The sequence below is a fragment of the Pseudophryne corroboree genome, chromosome 2, assembly GCF_028390025.1.
Source record: "Pseudophryne corroboree isolate aPseCor3 chromosome 2, aPseCor3.hap2, whole genome shotgun sequence".
Lineage (NCBI taxonomy): Eukaryota > Metazoa > Chordata > Amphibia > Anura > Myobatrachidae > Pseudophryne > Pseudophryne corroboree.
In genome coordinates this window covers 897,304,430-897,329,807 of record NC_086445.1, presented here as the reverse complement: position 1 = coordinate 897,329,807, position 25,378 = coordinate 897,304,430, and the positions used below count along the sequence as shown (strand labels likewise).

The 25,378-nt window shown below is 45.8% G+C and overlaps 1 protein-coding gene across 2 annotated transcripts in view; it reads right to left on the bottom strand.

Moving 5' to 3' along the window:
• The window catches only part of CCDC92B (coiled-coil domain containing 92B), a 199,948-nt gene that overhangs the window by 80,391 nt on the left and 94,179 nt on the right, over positions 1-25,378 (bottom strand). For both annotated transcript variants that reach the window (XM_063956024.1, XM_063956023.1), the window contains one exon: positions 95-142. In XM_063956024.1, the coding sequence (XP_063812094.1) occupies positions 95-142 (48 nt within the window). The remainder of the gene's footprint in view (positions 1-94; positions 143-25,378) is intronic.

The following is a 25,378-nucleotide window of genomic DNA, read 5'->3' as shown; positions in this document are numbered from 1 at the left end:
AACTCCACCAAACATAACTAATATTGGATAATAAAGCAAACTGTTCATAAAGGAAAACTGAATTATCCATTAAGCACCTGAAAGATTACCATACCTTGCTGAAAACTCTCTGCTTGCTTTGTTTCCAATTCTTGTGTTAGCTCTAAAAAACAAAGAGGGAAAAACCATATTTTAGACCAATCAGCAAAGTGAAAACGGAAAGGACATCAGCATCATTGATCTTTCAGTAATTCCATAAAAGTTTTATTACTAAAATGCTCAACTTTAGATCGTTTCACTAGAATACAGATTGATTCAATATAAATAGACATGATACATCATTCACAAATGAGCACTGGTCATAAGGAGGGTAATGTATGAAAAACGTCCTTACGGACGTTATGTGCCTGGCGCCGTATCACCACATTATCGTTGTGATACGGCCGGTCCCTGCGCCACAATGTATTACCTGTGTGGCAGCCGATGTGGGAGGGTGTTATCTTACCTGTCCCATGTTGGCGCACCTTCCACATCGGCTCGGCTGGTCTCGGCGCCGCAGTGTGTGCGCATGCGCCCTTCTCCTCTGCTTCTAGCTGGCGCCACTGGCGGCTGCCGGCGCATGCGCCGCTGGCGGTATGAGGCAGTGTTTGTCCTCTATCAATAAAGTTTTTTAGTGAGAAATACAAAACAAAACATTCACCAATGCTTTAACTACACATCGCCTGCCCAGGGGAGGCGTTCCGGACCGGCGGCTTTAGGAGGCGTAAAGTGACTGCAGAGGCAATCATACATTGCCTCTGCCCTTCGTGTCCCATTGGTGACTGCAGGGAAGCGGTAAGCGGCGGGGTCGCACAGCAGGTGAAGCACACGACGTTAACACGCCGTTGATACATTACGTGGTTGTGTTAAATGCATGGTTTACGTGCGCTGTGGTCAGCAGAAACCACAGCGTACTTTCATACATCTGCCCCAAGGTATCTATTATCCAGAGAGGCTGCTATAAGGTACCGGGGGGGTGCATCTGCCATACAGAGCTGAAGCCATGCCCCCAGTGTAGCATGGCCATGCCCCCATACATGTTGTGTCGTCCATTAGCACTAGGGCCCAACCTTTCTAATGGTGGCTATACTAAGCAGTGATAAAAGTGGAGAAGTGAGCCAGTGGAGAAATTGCCCATGGCAACCAATCAGCAGCTCTGTATACTTTGATAATATGCAAATTATAAATGTTACGTTAATGCTGATTGGTTGCCATGGGCAACTTCTCCACATGCTCACTTCTCCACTTTTATCATTGTCCCCCTCTGTCTAGCACAACTCTATTTACTCACCTGGGGGTCTATGTACAGGATATCTGATGATATTCAGTAAAAATGTCAACATTCAGAATGTTGACAGTCAGAATGTCATTATGGACGTAATGTCGATATGTAACATGTTGACATATAGAAATGTAGACATAGCCATGGTGTTAATTATGTCAGCATTGTGCATGTTGACAGTCAACATGTCAACATATTTTATTGCTAGATTTAGGCTAAAATAATGGAATCTCAACATTTTTACCGTCAACATGTACAATGTCTGTACGTCAACATGTTGTTTATCAACACAACGTACATGTCGACACTAACCGAGGACATTCTGAATGTTGAAATATCATACCACATCCATATCTGGCTGGTCTGAGTTATATATCTCATTCCATTGTATTGCTCTAAAACCCAGTCCTCGTGGAACTTAACCGTATATTTTTCAGATTATCAAGCTGGAGCACTGGTGTATTAATTAACTAACACAACAGATCTACAGGTGCTACTAATTATTCCTGAGGAAACCTTGAAAGAACACACTGTTAAAGATTCCATGAGAAACGAGTTTGAGAAACACTGATGCAAGGTGGATCCTGGGAGGGGAGGGCCAATGTGCAGCCTCCACCCCTACCTGCTGCCAGAGTCTACTGTACATGTGGTGACTTCTGGGAAAATGGCACAGGCGCCATTTACCCGGTGATTTCTATAGTGGGCATGATCCCTGAAAACATGACACCTGCATGAGTAAGCTTACCATACTTCCATTTAAACCAGGACACTAATGAATTACACAGGTTCTGTGGCTGGCTTAATTCAAGCCCGAATTTCACCTAGCTGTACTCAACCACAGAACATGTGTAATTCATGAGTGTCCCGCTTTATAGGTATAGTATAGTAAGCCTATGCATAAGTATTTTCACTGTGTGTACTATGTAGGGTATGCCATAGGGACTCCCCTGGACCCTGGGGCACATGTTCACGCCCTGCACCCATTTAAATACGCCCATGCACTGTTGTGTTTTGTTGCCCCAAAGGAGAGTGCAGGAATATCCTGAATGTCAGTAAAAATGTAAGTAAACTTTTTGTGGCTGGGCTTTATGTAGGATATTTTACTTGAAACTATATTTTTTAATTTCAGATGGATTAGCATTTAATATGTAAATAACCGATTAGCACAGGATACTGTACAGCTGTTTGACACATGGACCAAAAACAGAGACAAAATCAGACACATGTTATTGTTTTTTTGTTCTAATTTTAGATTTCAGAAGTCCCTGGATACTTTACTTGCAGATAAGGAATCTCAGGACTGTATATGTTAAAGTTCCCATATTACTGTATGACAGAAGTGAAGAAACTAGAAACATGTATGTATTTTTGAAAGTGCAATTAATAATCTTCTGTTGTCCTCCATACTTAAAAGATCATGACATCATGCAGTGTTTTTTCACATACAAAAGCCAATAAAGGACTTATTTATTAGCAATTTCTTATATAGCGCAGCATATTCCGTTGTGCTTTACAATTAGAACAACAGTTATAGATCAAAACTGGGCAAAAACAGACAGACATAGAGGTAGGAAGGCCCTTCTCACAAGCTTACAATCTACAGGGATATAGGCATTGATACACAAGGATAGATGCTACCTACTGCATAATGGTCCACCAGATTGCTAGGTTCTTAATGGTTTGTATGATATGATCATCCAGCAATGTTGGAAGACAAAATATGTGAGGTTATGTGGACTGTACAGAGAGGGTGTAATTAGATAGGGAAGCATTGAAGGTTATGTGGGTGGGTCTGGAATTTGATAGGCTTGTCTGAAGAGGTGAGTTTTCAGGGAATGTTTAAAGGTTTGGAGACTAGAGGTGAGTCTTATTGTGCGTGGGAGAGCATTCCACAGAGTGGGGGAAGCCCGGATAAAGTCCTGTAATTTTGAGTGGGAACAAGTAATACATGTGGATTAGAGAAACAGATCTTATGCAGAGCGGAGAGGTCTGGTAGGGGGATATTTTGAGATGAGTGAAGAGATGTATGTTGGTGCAGTTTGGTTAATAGCCTTGTATGTAAGTAAAAGTATTTTATATTTAACACGGTAGAATACCGGTAACCAATGGAGGGACTGACAGAGCGGATCAGCAGACGAGGAACGTCTAGTGAGGAAGATTAACCTCGCAGCTGCATTTAAAATGGATTGTAGTGGTGAGAGCCTATGTTTGGGAAGACCAGTAAGGAGACTATTACAATAATCAATGTGGGAGATGATGAGTACATGGATTAGAGTTTTTGCAGTGTCTTGTGTAAGATAATGACGTATTTTGGATATGTTTTTTAGGTGCATGTAACATGATTTAGAGACAGATTGAATGTGTGGACAAATATACCCCAATAACTATCATACCTTTTGCAGCATATCCAGTAAATAAGGCACTATGCTATCACTTTACTTCCTAGTTCTGACACACTTATCTTAATGTGTATGTGTGAGCTGGTATCCAAAGAATCCCGCTTGGTAATGTTTTCTTTTTTTTTTTTTTCTTAAATGTGGCAACTTCAATGGCTAATGCCATCTAAAGATGGAGTAAGCTATCAAGGCTAAGCTCCAAAAATCAAGGATTTTCAGGGCTTGGTAAATTGGGCAATCGAAAACAGAGGAACAAATATCTCTGATATCAGCTGCGTACCCCCCCCCCCCCTTGGTTTAACAGCCCTTATACTTACATAGTGCGGACATCGTCTGAAAACACCATTGAATGTAAAGAGAGACTGAAGGTCCAATGCTGCATTGAAAATGCATACTCCGCGTAACAGCAGAATTACTATTCTGAAATACTATTAGCCTGGACTTGAGAAATCCTGTGTTGGCTTTGCATGAAGGAGCTATCGCAGGAGAGTGTACTGCCAGGTATACTGGCAATAACTGCAGTAAAGAAATAAATAGCAAAAAAAAAAATGTTTCTGGAGTTAAGGCGGAGATGTACTAAGCAGTGAAAAGAGTGGAGAAGTTGCTAATGGCAACCAACCAGCTGCTCTGTATAATTTTATAGTAAGCAAATTATAGGTGTTACTTCAATGCTGATTGGTTGCCATGGACAACTGTTCCACTGGCTCACTTCTCCACTCCTTTCACTGCTTAGTACATCTCCCCCTAAAGGGCCCTACATATTTAACGATCCGCCGCTGAGATGCCCGACGGGCGACCCAGCGGCGGGGGGCAGTGACGGGGGGAGTGAAGTTCCTTCACTCCCCCCGTCACCCAGCTCCATAGAAGTGCAGGCAAATATGGAGGAGATCGTCCATATTGGCCTGCATGCACAGCCGACGGGGCACCAGCGATGAACCAGCACGGGGCCGCACATCGTTCATCGTTTGTGCCTCCACACTGAAAGATATGAACGGTATCTCGTTCATTAATGAACAAGATCGTTCATATTTTTCAGTCAGATCGACCAGTGTGTAGGGCCTTTAAGTCTTTTTATTTTCTTATAATAATTTTGGAAATGTATATATTATGTATTTATCTGACTAGTCATAGAATACACATAGTCCTGGAATCAAATAGGTAAATTACCCCCAATTCTTTCCTTTCACCTGAAAAGTACAGATAATATTGCTGTAGATTGTCTGGTGAATTGCTACATTACCCAAATAGCAACATTATCCAATGTCTATCTTTTTCTGCAAAATACACATGCACACTGAAAGTTAGAGTAATGATTTGCAGAACTGGTTCAGAATTGAGAAGCAATTTATTTTACATGGAATCGGATTAGGGACCAGTTTTCTAGTGCATTAAACAAAGCTTGTTGCATCATTTGAACTGTGCCTCCAAGCAATTATGTTAATGTATGCAGGATCTTGCATGCAAATGAGTTGGCGGTTGAAGTCACTTAAAAATATAGGCAATCAATAAGAGATGTAATAGCTATTTTCCATTCTCTATCAGAATGCCCTCGGAGATTAACATTTCAAGGAAGACAGATTTAAGAGTTGACAAAATTCCCTCAATTAAGCCAGAAGGCCGCCAATTTACCATATTGTGCGGGTGAGAAATTAGTCACGTTCAGCTGGATTGGTGAAGGACAATTTATTTTCGGATCTCAGGCAATTGGTATCATGAAAAAGACTTAAAATTGCATTTTATGATTCAGCTGGGTATGTTGTAACTCACTGAGACTATGCTGAAGGCATGAACAGACCGTAATGTGATTAATGCTTAATCATATGCTTTGCTTCCTAATTCATAGTGAAAGACTGTGAAGGCTTTTGAGAGTTAAACACACAGCAGGAGATCCGCACTGCACTCCTTATGTAGAATCTCAAGATCTGATGACCTCGTTCTGCAGCACTAAGCCTACTGGAACTTGGAAAATTAAAACGGAAAATCCCATTGATTTAGGTTAGAAGTTCCATTATGATGTCAAATTGATTCTTCTTTTTAAGTGCTGTGAACAACATATGATCTATGTAACAGTCGCAAATATGGATCTTAGGAGTAGGAATAAAGTGCATTTATAAGCAAATCTACAAAAAATATTTCAAAATATTGATTCAAATCAAAGGCGTCCAAATCTTTGAAACCTCTACAGACCTGTTGCCTTCATTCAGTGTCAGCATACCGCAGCCTGTCTATTATCTTACTATGTCCATCACACCGCATATAGGGCCCTGTTCAGTATGGATCGCATCTGAGATGCAATCGCATACTGACCCATTTTCTAACGAGTATGTACGCACAGAGCCTGATCTGTGTGCGCACGAGCCCGGCAATGCATTTGCATCGCTTTGATGCGAACGCCTCTGCCTGATTGACAGGCAAACTTGTTCCTGGGGCGGCAATGCAGCGCTGCAGGGACAGCAATGTGGCATTGCGGCGGCATGGTGACGGAAATGGGAGCAGATTTTGGAAAGCCGCATGACGTCACATGCACCCGCTGCACTGAAGAAAAAATTGGCGGCCTAACTGCCATCACAACCAGGCTGGGCAGATAGGGGGGCTTCCCTTATTCAGCGATGTGATCGCAATTGAATTGCAATCGCATCACTGGCCGCCTGGTCCTGTGCTGGGCGGCCCCCCCGCATGCGAGTGATAGCAGTTGCAGTTTTGCTAAAATAGCTAAACTGTAACTGAAGCGGAATCAGGGCCATAGGTCCTAATTCATGTTTGTACGCTAATGCATTAGCAAGTGCGATTTTCTAGGCTACGGAACTGCTAATGTTAGCAAGTGAAGCTGCCACCCAGAAATTAAAAGAGAAGCCTACAGGAGCTATCGCAAACTCATTTGCAATTGTGTGCACATTCGCAGCTAACACGCAAAAAACAGAAACATTGAGGTTAACAGTAGCCCTATGGCTACGCGACTAGACACAGCTGTAGTGATTCAGATTATTTATTTATTTATTACCAGTTATTTATATAGCGCACACATATTCCGCAGCGCTTTACAGAGAATATTTGCTCATTCACATCAGTCCCTGTCCTAGTGGAGCTTACAATCTATATTGCCTACCACATGTACACGCAGACACATTCACGCCTGGGGTCATTTTGTTGAGAGCCAATTAACCTACCAGTATATTTTTGGATTGTGGGAGGAAACCGGAGTACCCGGAGAAAACCCACGCAAGTACGGGGAGAATATACAAACTCCACACAGTTGGGGCCATGGTGGGAATCGAACTCATGACCTCAGTGCTGTGAGGCAGTAATGCTAACCATTACACCATCCGTACTGCCATGATGTCATGATTTTGCACGTACATGTTCACAGATGACGGCAGATACACACCCCAAAAACGTCCATGTCATTCCTGCGTTTTCCCAACTAAATTCCTTAAATTCACTGTTGACAACTCCCAAACAATTACTTTATGTCAATCACTTTGCTGTATAATGTTAATTGCGAGCGGGATCGTAGCAGTACATGCAATCCCAGCACATGCGCAGTCTGCCAATAATCGCTCCGTTGCATGATAATCACCCATTGCATCTAAACATGAGTTAGGCCCATTGCTCCAGTGGTGAAATGAAATGTATTTGAAAGACTATTTGCTTTAGTAAGAAGCTTTTTATTGCGTTATTTATTTATTTATTATAGTAGGTTAGACATACCTCCCAAATTTCTTCTGTAGTAAAGAGGGACACACGCGCGCTCCCGAAAAGGGGGCGTGGCTTTGCGGAGGACCCACGATCGCGAGCTACACCCCAATTTTCATCACTGAGGGGGCATGCCCAGCGCTCCGTATGCTGCTGGCATGTCCCCTCTCCTCCTGTCCCCACTGAATAGACGCATCCCAACTGCCCCCCACCGCGGGACACTGCGGCCCGCAGGTGGAACAGCGGGACAGTCCCCAATCGGGACAGTTGGGAGGTATGGGTTAGAGGTTAGGAGAGCCGCACAGGACAGTGAGGGAAGTAGAGCTGGAATCTGGGAAACTGACCCTTTTGGAGGAAACCTTGTAATATATCACAGTACACCCAGTAGCGGATCTTGCTACGGGCAAGCATGATTTTTGCCGGGGCGCCGCCTTCTGGAAGGAGCCGCCGCCGTCCGGAGGGCGCCGCTGCCGTGGCAAGGTCCGCTACCGGTGCCGCCCGGTGCTGTATAGATGCCCGGTGCTGTGCGCGATGAAGTAACCGCGCACCACACTGCATTGTGGGAGCGGCACATAGAAGCTAGAGGTTATAATTGACCTCTAGTGTCTATGCGGTGCTATGGGACCCATAGAGCCGGGGAGCGGCGCTGGCGGCCGGAGGGCAGCAGCGGTCGGGAAGCAGGAGCGGGGATTGTAATTATTATTATTTTTTTTGTTAACGGCGCAACTAGGGAGCACAACTCTACAGAGGGCACAGTACTGGGGGCACAACTCTACAGGGGGCACAGTACTGGGGGCAATACTACTGTGGGCACAGCTACAGGGGGTATAACCGACCACGCCCCTTCTCCGTGAAGCCACGCCCCTATTTTCCGCCCGGGCCGCCGCAAGGACTAGATCCAGCCCTGAGTACACCTATCTGTACAATTCCTGAGGTGACAGATTGTGATAGTCATCAGTGCTCCCCTGGGGTTATATGACATAGGGGTATATTCAATTGAAGTTGAAAGCTGCTGTCTGTCGAAAAGACGGCAGTTTTCGACTTTTTTAGGTCAGAAGGGGTTCCGATCAATTCAATATAACCCCAAATTATTTGATAAGTACCGGAATTCGACTTGTTGAAAAGCACGTGGATCGGCAGAATAGCTGCCGATCCACGTGCCCCCTTTTCGACCATCTCAATCAGACTTTAAAAACAGTCGGATTGAGATGAGGAAGCTGAGACGAGGAGAGGGGGGAGACCAGCGGGAAGACGGGGGAGAGCCGCGGGCAGACGGGGGAGACCAGCGCTACAGCAGAGGCTGTAGCAGCGTAGCAGGAGGGTGTGTCACAGCCGCCGCTCACAGCAGCGTCCACCCGGCTCCAGCAAGCGAGACCTGCTGGAGCTGGGTGGACGCTGCCGTGAGCGGCGGCTGTGACACATCCTCCGGCTACGCTGCTATGCCTCTGCTGTAGCGCTGCTCTCCCCCGTCTGCCCGCGGCTTTCCCCCGTCTCAGCTCCCGCATCTCAATTCTACTTTTTTAAAGTCGAATTGAGATGCCATTGAATAGCGCTTGTCGGAACCGTTCCGACAAATGAATGTCGGAATTGATCCGACTTCAATTGAATATACTCCAAAGTGTTATTTTATAAAAAAATGAGTTTTGCAGTGCTTAAAAACCATTAGGGGTCTATTTACAAAGCCGCGGACGGAGATAAAGTGAATGAAGATAAAGTACCAGCCAATCAGCTCCTAACTGTCATTTTCAAACACAGCCTGTAACATGACAGCTAGGAGCCGATTGGCTGGTACTTTATCTGTATCCACTTTATCTCCATCCAAGGCTTAGTAAATAGACCCCTGAATCATGTAAAGTTGTTTGCAATACATGATTAAGCACTGTGACCACACGAGTTTCTTATAAGCACTGCAAAAATAAAATGTTGGATTCTTTTTTTGTTTTAAAGTATACCAAATAAAAGTTAATTCTTATTAAAAATTTGCTAAAATAGCGTCTGTCTCTGGGTTGAGAGTGCCCGCCGCCAGGGTTACTTTTCTCTTCTTTTACTACAAATAACTTATTGTTTATTAACAGTTACTTACTTACTTATAGCCACAGAATATTTCTAAGAAGATGTAGTGTATGAAATATTGCGTAAAATGTAAAATACAAAGACATGTGCTCAGTATAATGCTAGAGACCATTTACCATGGTTGATTCTATTTCGGAGTGGGAGAAGGGACCTTCTGACGTATCTAGGGGAGGAGACACGTCACCAGGGGAGGAGCTACGGGCGAACAGGGTACCCGAAAAGTACCCTCGCGGGCTCGCTTCGCTCGCCACGCTTCGGGCTCGGTGGCTCGCTCCGCTCCGCTCGCCACCTGATTACTAAAGGTAATAGTTGGTGGCGTGGATAGTAGAGGAACTATCCCGCTGGCCTTGCTCCTCCCCCTTGTGTTGTGACTCCTCCCCCAGACGGAAAAGGTCCCTTAGCCCACTTGATTCTAGCATCTACCCATTTACCATGCCCAGCAAGATGCCCAACAGACGTCTGGATTTTAAATACAATTTGTCATGTGTCCACTTATAGATTGTAAGGTATGGGTTTGACTAAACATTCTGCAGGTGCGTAGTGGTTGTTTTATCTGTTTATTATGGATTGGGTACCTACCTGTAGATAGGCTCTACTAATTTAGGCCCAGATTTATCAAGCCTTGGAGAGTGATAAATAGCACGGTGATAAAGTACCAGCCAATCCTAACTAATTTTTCAAACACAGCCTGTAACATGGAAGTTAGGAGCTGATTGGTTGGTACTTTATCACCATGCTATTTATCACTCTCCAAGGCTTGATAAATGGGGGCCTAAGTACATTCAGTCTGTGTGATGTTCAATTGTCTAAGGGTATGTAATACCCTGCTATGGTGGTCATTCCGAGTTGTTCGCTCGCTAGCTGCTTTTAGCAGCATTGCAAACGCTAGGCCGCCGCCCTCTGGGAGTGTATCTTAGCTTAGCAGAATTGCGAACGAAAGATTAGCAGATCTGCTACTAAATATTTTCTTGCAGCTTCTGAGTAGCTCCAGACCTACTCCTAGATTGCGATCAGCTCTGTCTGTTTAGTTCCTGTTTTGACATCACAAACACGCCCTGCGTTCGGCCAGCCACTCCCCCGTTTCTCCAGACACTTCCGCGTTTTTCCCTGACACGCCTGCATTTTTTAGCACACTCCCGAAAAACGCTCAGTTACCACCCAGAAACGTCCCTTTCCTGTCAATCACTCACCGATCAGCAGTGCAACTGAAAAGCGCCGCAAGAACACCAGCATATCTACTAAGTTTTGTGTTAAATAACTTAGCGCATGCGCTCTGCGTACCATGCGCATGCGCATTTAGCAACAAATCGCAGCATAGCGAAAATCGGCAACGAGCGAACAACTCGGAATGACCACCTATGTGAGGAATATACACTGTGGAGTAGGGGTGGGCAACATGCGGCCCGCGGGCCGGATGCGGCCCGCGGACCGATTCTGCCTGGCCCGCTGTGCCCCATCAGAGTGCAATGACAAGCAGCCCGACAGGCTGAGCCGCTTGTCATTGCGCTACCCTGCTCCCAGATGCGGCGCCGCTAAGGAAATCCCGGTCACGTCACAGGGTCAGCTGACCGGGATTTCCTCTGTTGTTATGCGCTGGGGTCAGCTGTCCGGAACTCTGGTAGGCTGACAGCCAGTCCCCGTGTGACGGAGCTCTAGTCACTCGCGACCCTGCATCCTGACCTCTCCGAGTCCTCCCCTTCAGTGTGAGGAGCATGAGTGGCCAAGGAGGAGCGGGACTCAGGCAGGCTGGCAGCTTGTTTCTTAGACGTCACAAGGAGCCTGATTAGCAGCGGCTGTGTGTTGCTGGTAAGTATGTGCGCTGCAGGCGCGCTCTGTTCTCCAGGAGTTTGTTTGGGGCAGGCTGCGGGCACATATGGATGTATCTGCAGCCGGCAGCTGCTACTGTGGGGTGGGATGGGCAAGAGGGGGTTTGTGGATGGCTGCTGTGTGTGGAGCGCGGGAGGCAGGTGTCGGATGCCGGCTGCTGTGTGTGGGGAGGGGGTGTCAGATGCCGACTGCTGTGTGTGTGGAGGGGGGTGTCGGATGCCAGCTGCTGTATGTGGAGGGGGTGTCGGATGCCGGCTGCTGTGTATATAGGGGGGTGTCGGATGCCGGCAGCTGTGTGTGGAGTGGGGGAGGGGGTGTCAGATGCTGGCTGTTGTATGTGGAGTTGGAGAGGGGGCTGTCAAATGCAGTGGGTGGGGGGTCTCTCTGGCTGCAGCTATACTGACAGGGGGTATCTCTTTGGCCACTGTTATGTACTAGAGGGATGATGGATTGGGGTGCTGGATGCTGCCTGTTGTGTGCTGTGGGGGAGAGGAAGGGGGGTGTATTGTGATTGTGACTCCAGCCACTGCTCTGTACTGGAGGGGGAGGTAATGTTGGCCACTGCTGTGAGTTTGGAAGACGGGGGTTGTGTAGGACGGCTGCTGTGTGTGATGGTGGGGTGTGCTTACCGCTAAGGTTGGGGGTCAAGGGTAAGGGGGGTATGACAAGGGGGGCCCCCAGATATATCAGTGTACCGGGCCCCAATATTTCTGTTGCCAGCCCTGGCAGCGGCCAGTGACTGAGGAGAAGAGCGCACGGGGGAGAAGGAGGGGGAGGAGGGAGCCGCAGCAGCGCTGTGTAATTGGTAGAGGTAGAGTGTTTGAAGAAAAAAGAGAAGGAATTCTGTATTGTCGACGCACTGGAAAAAACTAATTCTAAAATATAACCTTTCTTAGATATGTGTTAAAATATGATTATGATTGAATCATTTTCCCAAACTACAGTGAAACATAGAATTAAAATCACAAACAAACAGGTAAGTGAATCTAAACAAAGAATTGGAAATTTGTGAATAAAGATTTTAAAAAAGCGTGTCCACGTGTATTTATAAGTGTATCCTTATACTCGGGGTTACTATATTGGTATAAATACCATCTACATTCCTACATCCATCCAGTATTATACGACTACTATAAGTATCTATAGTGTCGATACATACATATAATGTCGACCACTATCAGTATCTATAGTGTCGGTATCCACTACTTTGAGTTCAGGGACTTGGGGATCATATATAATATATGAAATTTTCAATTAGAGGTTACTCTGTTTAATTCACAGTTTGGGGTGACTATGGGTCGTCTATGAATACATTCCCAGGTCTAATTCCCCCTGAAGTTAAATCTCCATGTGTTAAGAGCCTCTCACACCGGCTATCAATATTGTTGGAGTATCTATTTATGTATGGGGACACGTTGCTTTAAGGGGTATAGCAATCCCTCCTTGCATCAAAAGCAACTGTCATGTACAGTAATGTTATTCAATTATATGATATCCAACTCTGTTGCACAGATTTCGGAGATACTGCTTATGTTAGGGGTGTAGCAACCCCAGTTATATTCCAAAGCAGACCGTTTATAATACGGTTTATTTCTTATACGTCAGTTGTTATGCATGCCCTCAGTTGCTATAGTTTGTCTCCTGTCTATAGTGCCAGAGTGAATTTGCCTAATCACTGTTGTGCCTGTTAAAGAAAATTCCCAATTTTATTGGCCAACAGTGCAAGTCTAATGCTGTTGATATTGTATAGCAGTCTCAATTTAAAAAAAAAAATGATTCATCTGCATAATATTTTCGAATAACAATAAGGAATGATTCCTATTTACCAGTGTGAATCAAAATAAATTGCAGAGTAACCCATATATATATTTACTGGACCCCAATTTTATTGGACTCAGAGTAATATATATTTAATTTCAGGTATTTATTATTGGATGGAATTTTATATTCAAATTTACAATGTTCCCCAGAATATAAGGTATCTGTTTTGGCTGATAGTTGTCGCATAATAATAAATTTAATATATATTGATAGGATTTATGAGCTTCTCACACACTGCTAATGATTAACATCACCGTGTTTATCTGTTGATATAGCTGACTACCTTGCTACAGTATATGACACTTAGTACGTCTTATTCAGAGCATGCAGCTGCTATGCTCCTGAATGTTACCAATTGTTGCAATGTAATAATTGATACTGTTTCAATTGCAGCCACACTGTTGCCTGTATATATTGCAGTAGTGTGAAAATGCCTTAATATTCACAGTGCTTAAATATGTGCAGTTGCAAATGCAGGATCCAAAGTAACAGACTACTTGGCCAGTAATAATAATACTGTTTCAATTACACCCACACTTTTTCCTGTATATATTATAATAGTGTGAAAGCACCTCAATATTCACAGTGCTTTTAATATGTATAGTTGCAAATACAGGATCCAAGGTGACACAGACTACTTGGCCAGTAATGACTTACTGCCTGTGTTTATATATTAACTTTGGGTATGACTGACTCCTTTGCATGGCCGGCGCCACCACTAGGCAGCTTTAGGCAGCTGCCTATGGGCGCCGGCCACTTGTGGGCGGCAGCTCACGCTGCCGATGAATGCTTCTTCCTTAAGAGGATTATGACAGGCGTTACCGCTGAGAGGAGCGGAAGACAGTTGCTATAGCAACTGTAACAATATCCGGCAGCGCTGCTTACTATATATGCATAGAGCCGCTGCCGATGGGGTACACTCACGCTGTCCGTGCTGGCGGCTGATAACAGTTAGGCGCCCGCGGCATCCCTTTAGCGCGGACAGTGAGCGGCTGTGTAACCCGTCGGCAGCGGCTCTATGCACATAGACTAAGCAGTGTCCTGCCGGATATTGTTACAGTTGCTATAGCAACTGTCTTCCGCTCCTCTCCGCGGTAGCGCCCGTTATACTCCCGCCCCACACCACAAGTACAAAGCAGTGACGCACGCAGGGGGGGGGGGGGGGGGGGGGGTTTCTGAGTACCCAGAGACCACCCCCTGACAGACCAATTTTTTTTTTCTGTAACGGGTCACCGGCCGCGACCCGCGATTAAGCCCCGCCCCTTGAGCACTGGCTCCGCCCCCTCTTCAAACACCCGCGAATCGCAGGTTGTGTAGACTGCAGTGCAGAGGGAGTATCCTCCGTCCTTGCTGTGCAGGTTGATCTCTGCCCCTCCACTGTGCAACGCTGCTGGTGCTGCTCATGCTGTTCCCATGTAAGGGATTTATTTGTATAACATATTTCAATCTTAAACATATGGAGACATCATATATACATATTATTGTGTATGTATGTATGTATCTATCCATCTGCTGTGTATGTGTATAGGTGTGTGGTATGGATTAATTGCTATGTTTAAAGGGCCCAGACAGTCATATGTATCTGTGGTTAGGTAGGTAGAGTCAGTATGGTGTTTACTTGTGGAATAGATCTACAGGGAACATTAAGCTATTATTGACTAAATTTCCATTGGCTGCCGTATATATATGTTTTTATGCTTTTTATTAATGTAATGTGTGTGTCGTTTGCCTCCAGCAGTTCCCCCACGGACGGCACCGACTGAGAACACTGGTACCGGGCTTGCTATGCTGGAACGCAAGCTGGTGGTTGCTTGGCAACCGCTCCCTGCGCTAATCCGGAAGTGAGGCTCCGGCGGTGGATCAGCGGCTGCAGCTGTGGACGCGGACGCTGGCAAGAGACAAGACTTGGTAACAGGTATTTAAATGTTATGTGTGTGTCTGTTTGTTATATATTGGTGTATCCTGATGAAGGGGCTGAGGCCCTGAAACATGTTGATCTAAAACACCGCCATTAAAGGTTATTGCATATGAGTCCCTGGAGTGCCGTGCCTGTTGTGAGGGTATATATATATATATATGTCGAAGTGGGCCGGTATGCGGCAGTATGGCATACCGGCACTTCTCCACAGAACGGGAAGATTTTTTGTTTTTTTTAATCACACTCCTGCTATGGCCGAGCGTGCTCATGTTCCCCCCACCGCTGCTCCCAGTCACGGCGGTTGGTGCCGGAGCTCTGAGCCACTCACACTACTCCCCAGAAGCTACAGCGGACACACACTCACCCTCCCTACTCCAGCAGCCACTCATGCAGAGTGCCTTGATTCCTCCAATTACTCAACCGGCGGCCGCGTCACCATGGGGCTGCATAGACGCTGGCGCTCGGATCCTCCTGCTGCCAGCCTCCTCTTCGGGCTGTGCTGGGTCCGCGCCGCAGGACTCCCTTGTTGACAGTGATACCCTGCAGCTCAAGCTAAGGTTGACTGGACATGGCGGCGGTGAGTGACTGCTGGAAAGCCCTGTTCCCTCCTGCCCCCCCCATTCCCCATGTGTGTGGACCCTGCTTCTGTGTGCGTGACACCTTGTGCCCCCCTGCCCCCCGCTGCCTTTGTGTGTGTGTATCACCAAGTGCTCCCCTACCCCTGTTGCCCTGTGTTATGGCACCCTGTGCCCTTACGGTGCTCTGTACACCCCCTGCGTGTGTGACACCCTGTCCCCCATGTTTCGGCTCATACCGTGTGCTATAATGTGGATTTGTGCTCATACCGTGTTCTGTAATGTGAATTTCTGCTCCTTCCCTGTGCTATAATGTGAATTTCGGCTCATTTTCTGTGCTATAATGTGAATTTCAGCTCATACCATGTGCTATAATGTGAATTTCGGCTCATTCCGTGTGCTGTAATGTGAATTTCGTCTCATACCATGTGCTATAATGTGAATTTTGTCTCATACCGTGTGCTATAATGTGAATTTGTGCTCTTACCGTGTGATATAATGTGAATTTCGGCTCATACCGTGAGCTGTAATGTGAATTTCGGCTCATACCGTGTGCTGTAATGTGAATTTCGGCTCATTCCCTGTGCTGTAATGTGAATTTCGGCTCATTTTCTGTGCTATAATGTGAATTTCGGCTCATACTATGTGCTATAATGTGAATTTCGGCTCATATCGTGTGCTATAATGTGAATTTTGTCTCATACTGTGTGGTATAAACTGAAAGGGGCACCAGTACTAGATAGTATAAGGGGTCCTACTACACTGAAGGACACCCTTCCCCATTTGAGTCGCCACTCGCCCTTTTCCTGGAGTGAACGCACATAATTGCAACCTTTACGTTTCCATACCCCCACTTCAAAATTTCCACTTCGACCACTGTATGTGTATGTGTGTGTATATCTGTCTGTCTGTCTGTCTGTCTATCTATCTATCCCCTGTCTAAAGTGCCCTGGGCCTCCTGAAGGCTTAATCCAGACCTGGTCTTGCAGTTCTTGCGCACCCTGGGTAGAACGCCAGTAGCATTACAGCAGCAATCTGTCCTGAAGTTCCCACTAAGAGTCAGCTGGATGGTATGTACTACCAGGCTTTGATCACCCGCTGCTCTGCTCTGCAAAGCAGCGAGTGATCTCTAAATAGATACTGTGCGCATGCGTACAACATCTATTCAGTGCGGGGAGTGAGCTGGGGGCTGCCCAGCTGCTCAGGGAGCGCTGGGCACGCTCCCAAAATGACGTAAATGGACCCTCGGTGCGTAGCCACGCCCACTCGGTCGTAGCCACGTCCCTCACACCCGAGGCCACGCCCCCTTTTCAGGATGCGCGCGGCTAAGAAGCGCCGAGTGTCCCGACTTGGAAAGATTAAAAGTTGGGAGCTATGAGACTCTGTGTGTGGTTTGGGGTGGGGGGCAGCAGGCTGAAGTTTTGCCTAGGATGCCGAGAAACCTTGCTCCGGCCCTGCTCCTTTGCTACAATGTATAGCATTTGATATATCTTACTCAGAGCATGCAGCTGCTATGCTCCTGAATGTCACCAATTGTTGCAATGTAATAATTAATGCTATTTCTCATACAGCCACACTATTGTCTAATATGTTGCAGTGGTGTAAAGAGCACCTAGATATTCACAGTGCTTTAGTATATAGAGCTACAAATGCACACTCTGAAGTCTGTGTTATAACTCTGACTGTCTTAAATCATCACAGTCTATATAGACAGATATAGTGTGACACACAGACATCGGCATATGTTGCTAGTCTTCTGTAGCTTGTTTATCCTATCACTAAACTATCAGCTAACTTGTCAAATTATTTCATATGTTTGCATCATAGCTTAAACACTAAAAACCGCGTGGACACGCTGTGTCCTACACGCGTGTTTCACTGCACTTATGGCAGCTTCGTCATGCAGATTTTATTAGACATATCCTTTTTCTTAGATTTTGCAATACTTCAGGATTCAAACTGCCCACCCTGGGGAACTGTTCACCATCATCCTCAGTCATTCGTTCCCATTCTTTGCATAATACCGTGCTGACCCTTTGGGTCAACAAAAACCAACGTGAGCCCTTGTTGGTCGTCCCTTACTTGAGCAACTGGCCCCCATTATTTGCAGATATTGCTGTCTCAGCAAATTCTTACAAAACAAACCAAGTTCCCAGAGATAAGGCGACGGTGAAAGTTCAACGAGTGCCTTCACTCACTCACGCCCCTATTGGCCAATACGAATTCCAGCAATGTGCCCACCACTGGTCGTACCCAATCTCGGGATCTTTTTATAACCTCTATTTACTGGGGCGTGTGGGAGTATGCTACCCCTCCCAGTAAATATTACTTGTTGGAGATTTCCTGAGTGAACAGCGAAACTCCCTTAAAATAACAAAAACCTACACAAATCACGTTAAAATGTACAAATAGCGTCTATGATCCCACAGCAAATTTTAATGGGTATCAAGGTGAACTAACTAATGTACACAGTAGCGTGTGGTCCAGTCGCACTGAGTATAAGTACCTATTACTTATTCGCCGTGCGACCAATGGAATCGGTTGTTTAGGCTGCGAAACCTTCAGCCGGAGCGTTATACTGAACGGGCCTATATGGGTACTACGCCAACCACCGGGGCTGCGCTTTCTAACCGTCGCAGTCCTCTTGTCTGCGGATACTAATTGCTCCTTTACCTTATACAATGTTAACGTGAGCAAGCCAATCCCACGCCACCAAGTGTCCACTCACCTGGTGTGGTCTCCGACGGGATCCCGATTTCTGGGTTCACAAAAAGAGTACCTTTATTTTCACACTCACTCCTGTTCACTCATATGCACTCTGATTTTTCTGTACAGAAATTACTTTCATTCAGGCAAACAGTTCAATCCCCGAGTTTTGCAATAGAAAAAGGTTCTCTTTCAACTAAAACTTTTGGAAACTGAACAAACTTGTGCTATTATCACGTGGCTACTATACCGCCCACACTAAAACAATGCTATCGTGTGATTTGAATTTAGTGGGCGCATCCGTACTGTCACAATCCTGACTGTAGGAACGGGCCACATGGACCCGGCCGAAAGTGTTTGTCTGACGCAGGACCTCCTAAGCAATATTGCAGGACGCTTGGAAGGTCTGGAGTCGACTCAGCATCAATTAGCACAGTGTCTGCAGCGGAATTCTTTCTCCAGAGATTCTCTGACCTTCTGCACTAAGACTCCTGACCAACTGCAGATTTTCTACCAGATGTTATTACAGTTACAAGAACTTTTGTCTAGTATTCTTTCTGTGATGCCTGATCTCTTCCGGAATACTACCAACGTTGTTGATCCTGTTTTGTCCCATCCAGTTAATAGAGTCTCTTCCTCTGTGCAAGGAAAAGTTGTTCAGCAGAGCTATCCACGGCCCAAACTCTCTGAAGCTGAACGTCAGCGGCGTAGGGAGCTACACCTCTGTCTTTACTGTGGAAATTCCGGTCATTTTGTTAAAGATTGCATTCTTCGTAAGCACTTGACTGAGGTTTTGTGAACCCTGTGTTAGTGAAGTCTGTGCGGGCGACTGGAGGACTATGTGAATACTTTCACTGACCTGGTTTGGGGGTGTTGTGGGCTTGGGGTTTCTTCCGGTGACCAGGAAGAGGGACCGCAGCAGAGATGACCGAATCTAGGTTCTCCTCATGCAGGATTTGGTCGGCAGACAGGAAGCAGGTATGGATGCTGGAGGTCTCCTGAAAGACAGAACTTGAAAAGGTGCTGAGGAAAGAATTAAGGAGTACCGGATGCTGTAGACACCAACTACGCTTGTGAGCACCTCTGTACCTCAGTGCCTCCAAGCACCTCCGTGCCTCCAGCACTTCTGCACCTCAGTGCCTCCAGGCACCTCCGTGCCTCCAAGCTCCTCCGTGCCTCCAAGCACCTCCGTGCCTCCAGGCACTTCTGCGCCTCAGTGCCTCCAAGCACCTCAGTGCTCACAAGCGTAGTTGGTGTCTCCAGCATCCGGTACTCCTTAATTCTTTCCTCAGCACCTTTTCAAGTTCTGTCTTTCAGGAGACCTCCAGCATCCATACCTGCTTCCTGTCTGCCGACCAAATCCTGATTGAGGAGAACCTAGATTCGGTCATCTCTGCTGCGGTCCCTCTTCCTGGTCACCGGAAGAAACCCCAAGCCCACAACACCCCCAAACCAGGTCAGTGAAAGTATTCACATAGTCCTCCAGTCGCCCGCACAGACTTCACTAACACCGGGTTCACAAAACCTCAGTCATGACACGTACGCACGCTGCGTAATATACGCCACGTGTGTAGGCCTTTGCGTTTGCGTACGTAATCTCGCACGTTGCCCGAGACACGTATACAAAAGTCCAGATACGCTCACAGTAACACAAATAACACGCTTCTATAAATATAAACGATGTTCAACTATAATCGCTTACCGAACACCACACAGTATCTTCTATGCTGCGTGCTTGTTTTTACAATTACTCCCTTAAGTATTACTCTTTATAATATCAACTAAATAGCACCAAATTACCTCAGCACGTGTCTAGCAATCAATTCTAGTGGCAAGTAGAAAGGTAGATAGGTGAAAATACACAGATACAATACAATTCTAAATTAATCTAATAATCAATGCTTCCAATAGTATGATAGCCATCTTGCAGAGCATACATTGATGTAAACACACACATAATTATAATATTATATCTATGTACCATCCACTGGTTTCCTGAGACTCATTTACTTATTCAGTGCTTCTAATTTGCATATGAATATGCTTTTGACTGTCTGTGAAGGTGATTTCTTCACTGCCAGGAAAAAAGCAGCCACACAGGTTAATTTGCATTTCAATGGCTTTCCTACAACAAGCAGAGTTTAACTGAATCACAGAGGTAAGAAGAGAGAGAAAAAAACAAAAAAAAAAAACTTTGTTTATCTGTATGTGTCGTTCCTAAATCAAATATTCATTTTACTATTAACTTTCATTAAGCCCCATCTGAAACTATTTGTAATTGATTATGACATTGGTTAAATAAATGCATTGGTAACTCAAATGGTGATTTCTTTTTGACCATGGCCGGCTGATTATTCCTGAGTAGACTGAAAATCAGCTATTTTGAAAAAAAAAAAAGACTTTCCCCAAAATGGCCGCTACTCCTCCCCCTTCCACATCCATGAGGGTTACACAAAATGGAGGACAGACCATGCGGCTTCCTTTGTCACAAAAAAAAATCACCATGCAAGCCCCTGAAGTTATTTTAGGCCTGGGTTAAAAATAAAACTATCAAGCTATGCAAACTTTTAAAAATACTTTTAAACCTACTTAAACAGATAAGCAATCCAATCTGAATCAAACACAATATGACTCATTTGAACCTTGTTTTGCAACAATATGATCAGATATGCAGAGTACAGGTGTGTGCATGTGTTACGTGTCTTGCGTGCGCAGATGGCACCAAACAGAAATTAAACAGATTAAAAAAAACAAAAACAAAGCTTTACGTTCTTACCTTCTGGAACCGGATTCCACCAGCATCCCTACAAATCAAGCGAAGCAGACGCAGACGCTTATCTGATCAGCACTATCGTATCCCCAACCACAAACACGGATACAGGGGATACTACCTTTCCGCCCTTTGCTGACGGATAAAGTCTGCCTGGTTTCGCTTGACTGCGGATATGAGGTGGACTGGACGAGCCGCCAATTGATAGAGTCAAATATTTACCTTTGAACATAAGCTATGTACTAATACCGTGAAGCCGTTATGGCCGCTAAACCACGTGCACGTGCTACGCACTTTGTACGCTATTTGCGTACAAAGACTTTGCACGTGGTACGCAAATAACGTACACACGCTGCGCTGGGTGTACGGAATACACACAGCGAGCGCACACACAGTCAATAACCTTTTAAATCTTAAACACAGGATATGCTTATACTGTAAACCTTAGTACTGAGATACTGCAATGATGTAACACTGGTTAACCTTGTTATTAAGCAAGCTGTTTGAGCGATTGAGATGCTCAGAAACCCTTAGTAATAAATGGTGAAATACACAAAACTTGGTAAGGTTCCAACACCTTCTTAGAAGATTCTTTAGTATATATATATATAAAAGGGGAAAACAATTACAGCTTATACACTACAAACCTAACATCAATATCTAAACAGAATAACAAGAAATAAGATATAAACATTAGCAATGCGATCGCAAATACAAGCACACAGAGAGAGAATGAATGGCATACACAAAGGGAAGAAATGGCTACAGTGAACTTACACACATGGGAATGATTCGCAAGTGCTCCTGGACCAGGCCTCTAGCCTTCAGTGTGAAAACCTTGCAGAGAGTGAGTGAGTGCCCCAGCAATGGTGGTCCTTATATTTACAGCATACATTCACAGTACAATGGTCCCTACAATCTCATTGTTCATTGGACACAGGAATGTGTCTCCACATTATAGGAAAAGGTCATAGGTGGGTTTAAACAGGTGGGCTGTGTCCTACTCCAACTGCCCAGGTGGGAGGTATCCTCTGGATTCCCCCCGCATGTGTAATAAACTGCAAATACATTTAATGCTCCAAACATACTTTTGTGCATAACTATACGCAGCAGCGAACAATCTCTTCCTAACCAACACTGAAATGTTACTGTTAAGATACTCTACAGCTGGATACTAAACACCACCTTTCAACCTTTGTCTGACCCTTAATATCATGCAAAGAGGAATCCCCATGTCCACAAACCATTTAAACTAAGCATTTTTACTGACATTGTTAAGGGAAATATTATCTACAAAACACACTATATAGGTTAAATATGTTACAATCGAGTCGCCCGCTACACGCTCACAAACTCTACCGTAAATGCGCATAACACGCGCGTGATCGCCGGAGCGATCTTACGCAATTTGCGGATATGCACACGCACCGCAGACTGGGTGCACGTGCAGCGGGCATGTGCATGGGGTTAGTACAAGGCATGTGAATCAAGATATTTTTCGACTTTGACACCCCAATAAGCCACGGCTATCTAATTGGATACCCCATGAAAAAAACGTTGCTGAAACATTGTCTGATGTTTCATCTCACCTAATTGGATACCGGCCTTAGTGTGTCAGAATCAAGGTAGATCTAAAAGGTAGCACATTTTATTATTATTATTATTATTATTATCTTTTATTTATATGGCACCACAAGGGATCCACAGCGTCCAATTACAGAGTACATAATGAAAAATCAATAGTGATTTACAGTTAAAAACAATATAGAACGAGTACAGGGTAAATAACAATGACATAAGTATCAGAGTGGCAGAAAACCGTGGGATTAGGTGTCGTCGAGAATGGTTGTAGTAAGAGAAGGATAAGCACATGAGGGCTGAGGGTCCTGCTCGTGACAGCTTACAGTATATAAATTGCTTATATTTATCATGTCTGTAGTTAATAGTTATTGACCAATATGAACCAGCCGGTGCATGTGGGCGGGTACAGGTGGGTATGGCATACCCTTAAGAATTTTGCCGTGAGTATGGCGTACCCACCGCCGCCGGGACGCTGCTCCCTCCGCTGCTCCCTCCGCTGCGGCTCACACTGCGCTGCTGAATGAGGGGAGGAGAGCGCAGCGTGCGCCTCTCCTGCCCCTCAGTGTCTACCTTCAATTCAGCGCCGGCCCGTGAGCCAATCAGAGCTCACGGACTGGCAGCCAAGGCTCCTGATTGGCTGCCGGACCGCAAGCTTTGATTGGCTCACGGATCGGCGCCTAATTGAAGGTAAACACCGTGACTTGCACCGGCGCCGGAGACTGAGGGGCAGGAGAGGCGCACGCTGCGCTCTCCTCCCCTCACACACAGGAACAGGTTGCAGCAGCGCGGTAAGCAGGATGGGGGGGGGGCATGTGTACCTGAGACAGGGAGCATATCTGGCACTGCGGGGACATGTGTATCTGGCACTGGTGGCATCTCTGTAACTGGCACTGGGGGCATATCTGGAACTGTGGGGGCATTTATGTAGCTGGCACTGGGGGGACATGCGTATCTGGCACTGGGAGCATTTTTGTATCTGGCACTGGGGGCATCTCTGTATCTGGCACTCGGGGCATATCTGGTACAGGGAGCATATCTGGCACTGTGGGGGCATTTCTGTATCTGGCACTGGGGGGGGCATGTGTATCTGGCACTGGGGGCATCTCTGTATCTGGCACTGGGGGCATATCTGGAACTGGGGGCATCTCTGTATCTGGCACTGGGGGCATATCTGGCACTGTGGAGGCATTTCTGTATCTGGCACTGGGGGGACATGCGTATCTGGCACTGGGGGCATTTCTGTATCTGGCACTGGGGGGCATATCTGGCACTGGGGGCATCTCTGTATCTGGCACTGGGGGCATATCTGGCACAGGGAGCATATCTGGCACTGTGGGCGCATTTCTGTATCTGGCACTGGGGGCATATCTGGCACTGGGGGGGACATGTGTATCTGACACTGGGGGCATTCTGTTTTTGAAATGTATTATTAAATTCATGTTGTTTTGAATACTGATTTTGTGCATGCTCTCTCTGGTGAAACACATTTATCAAATTGCGTAGTACACATGCCTGTGTCTGGGCATCAGCCAGCCAGTGAGAGCTGTGAGGGGAGGGGCTTGGGACAGGGTCTCCCTCCAGCTCTCACTGCACAAATGCTAGACAGACATTTTGTAGGATTATATAAAAGATAACTGTCAAGAGCCAGTTTATTACAATCACATTACTGACACATTAAAAGGACTAAACAAGTACTTTTCTGTTTAGGTTGCTTATTACTACTTCAATTGTTATATCCTCACATGAAAACTGTATGTGGGATGGTATCAAAATCTCTCTGCATGGGATGTTGCCAATCAGAAAACCGACAGCAGCAGCCTGGTGCACAGAATGCCGACACCTGTTAGGTAATTACTGTAACCCTACCCTCCTAGCGCTAACCCTCCCTACCTGCAGCTTAACCCTAAACCACTGCTCAGTGCATAACCCCAACCCTCCCTCCCTGTAGCCTAACCCTAATTTCTCCCCCAACTATCCCTCCCTGTAGTCTAACTCTAACCCCCCGCCCCCAAGCCTAACCCTTCTCGGCATACTTATGATTGGGATGCCGGCAGTCAGGATTCTGGCGCTGGCATTGTAATCGATGTCGGGATCCCAGCATCGGTCTTATGACCTGTGTCGGGATTGCGGAGTTGGTATTCCGACTGTCGGCATCCCGAATGCTGGTATTGTAACTGGATCCCGAATATGTACAGAACTGCTGTAGAGTAGCCAGGGGTGAAGCTGCATTTGTGACTCCATTCACCTATGTGTTGCCCTTTTGCACCATATGGCGCTAATGGCTTGGCGTGACTTATACGCTCTGCCACAGCTAGCAATTAGCTTATACTTACTGTTGCATTTTATTTGCATTTTAGCCATATACAGACTCACTCGCTGTGTACAAGGGACACAAGATTAGTACTTCTGCCCCAAAGGAATTGGTATAAAATGTGTATAAATTTGCAGATTATGCATAATTATACATGGCGGGGGCGTGGCCTCTTGTATTGAAATTCTGCCTCTTTTACCCAGATTTGTGACTTAATCGCACACAGAAGTATAAGTATTGCCAACCCCCAGTAATGTGCGGTAAGGGGAATGGCTGGGGAGGCACACATGGGGATGGGTGTAGATGCTGGGAGCCTGTCTCACCACCTACTCTCTGTAACTCTCCCCTCACTACACTAAGATACAGCGTGCATTGAGTCTCCTACCTGCATCCCTGTGTCTTCTCTT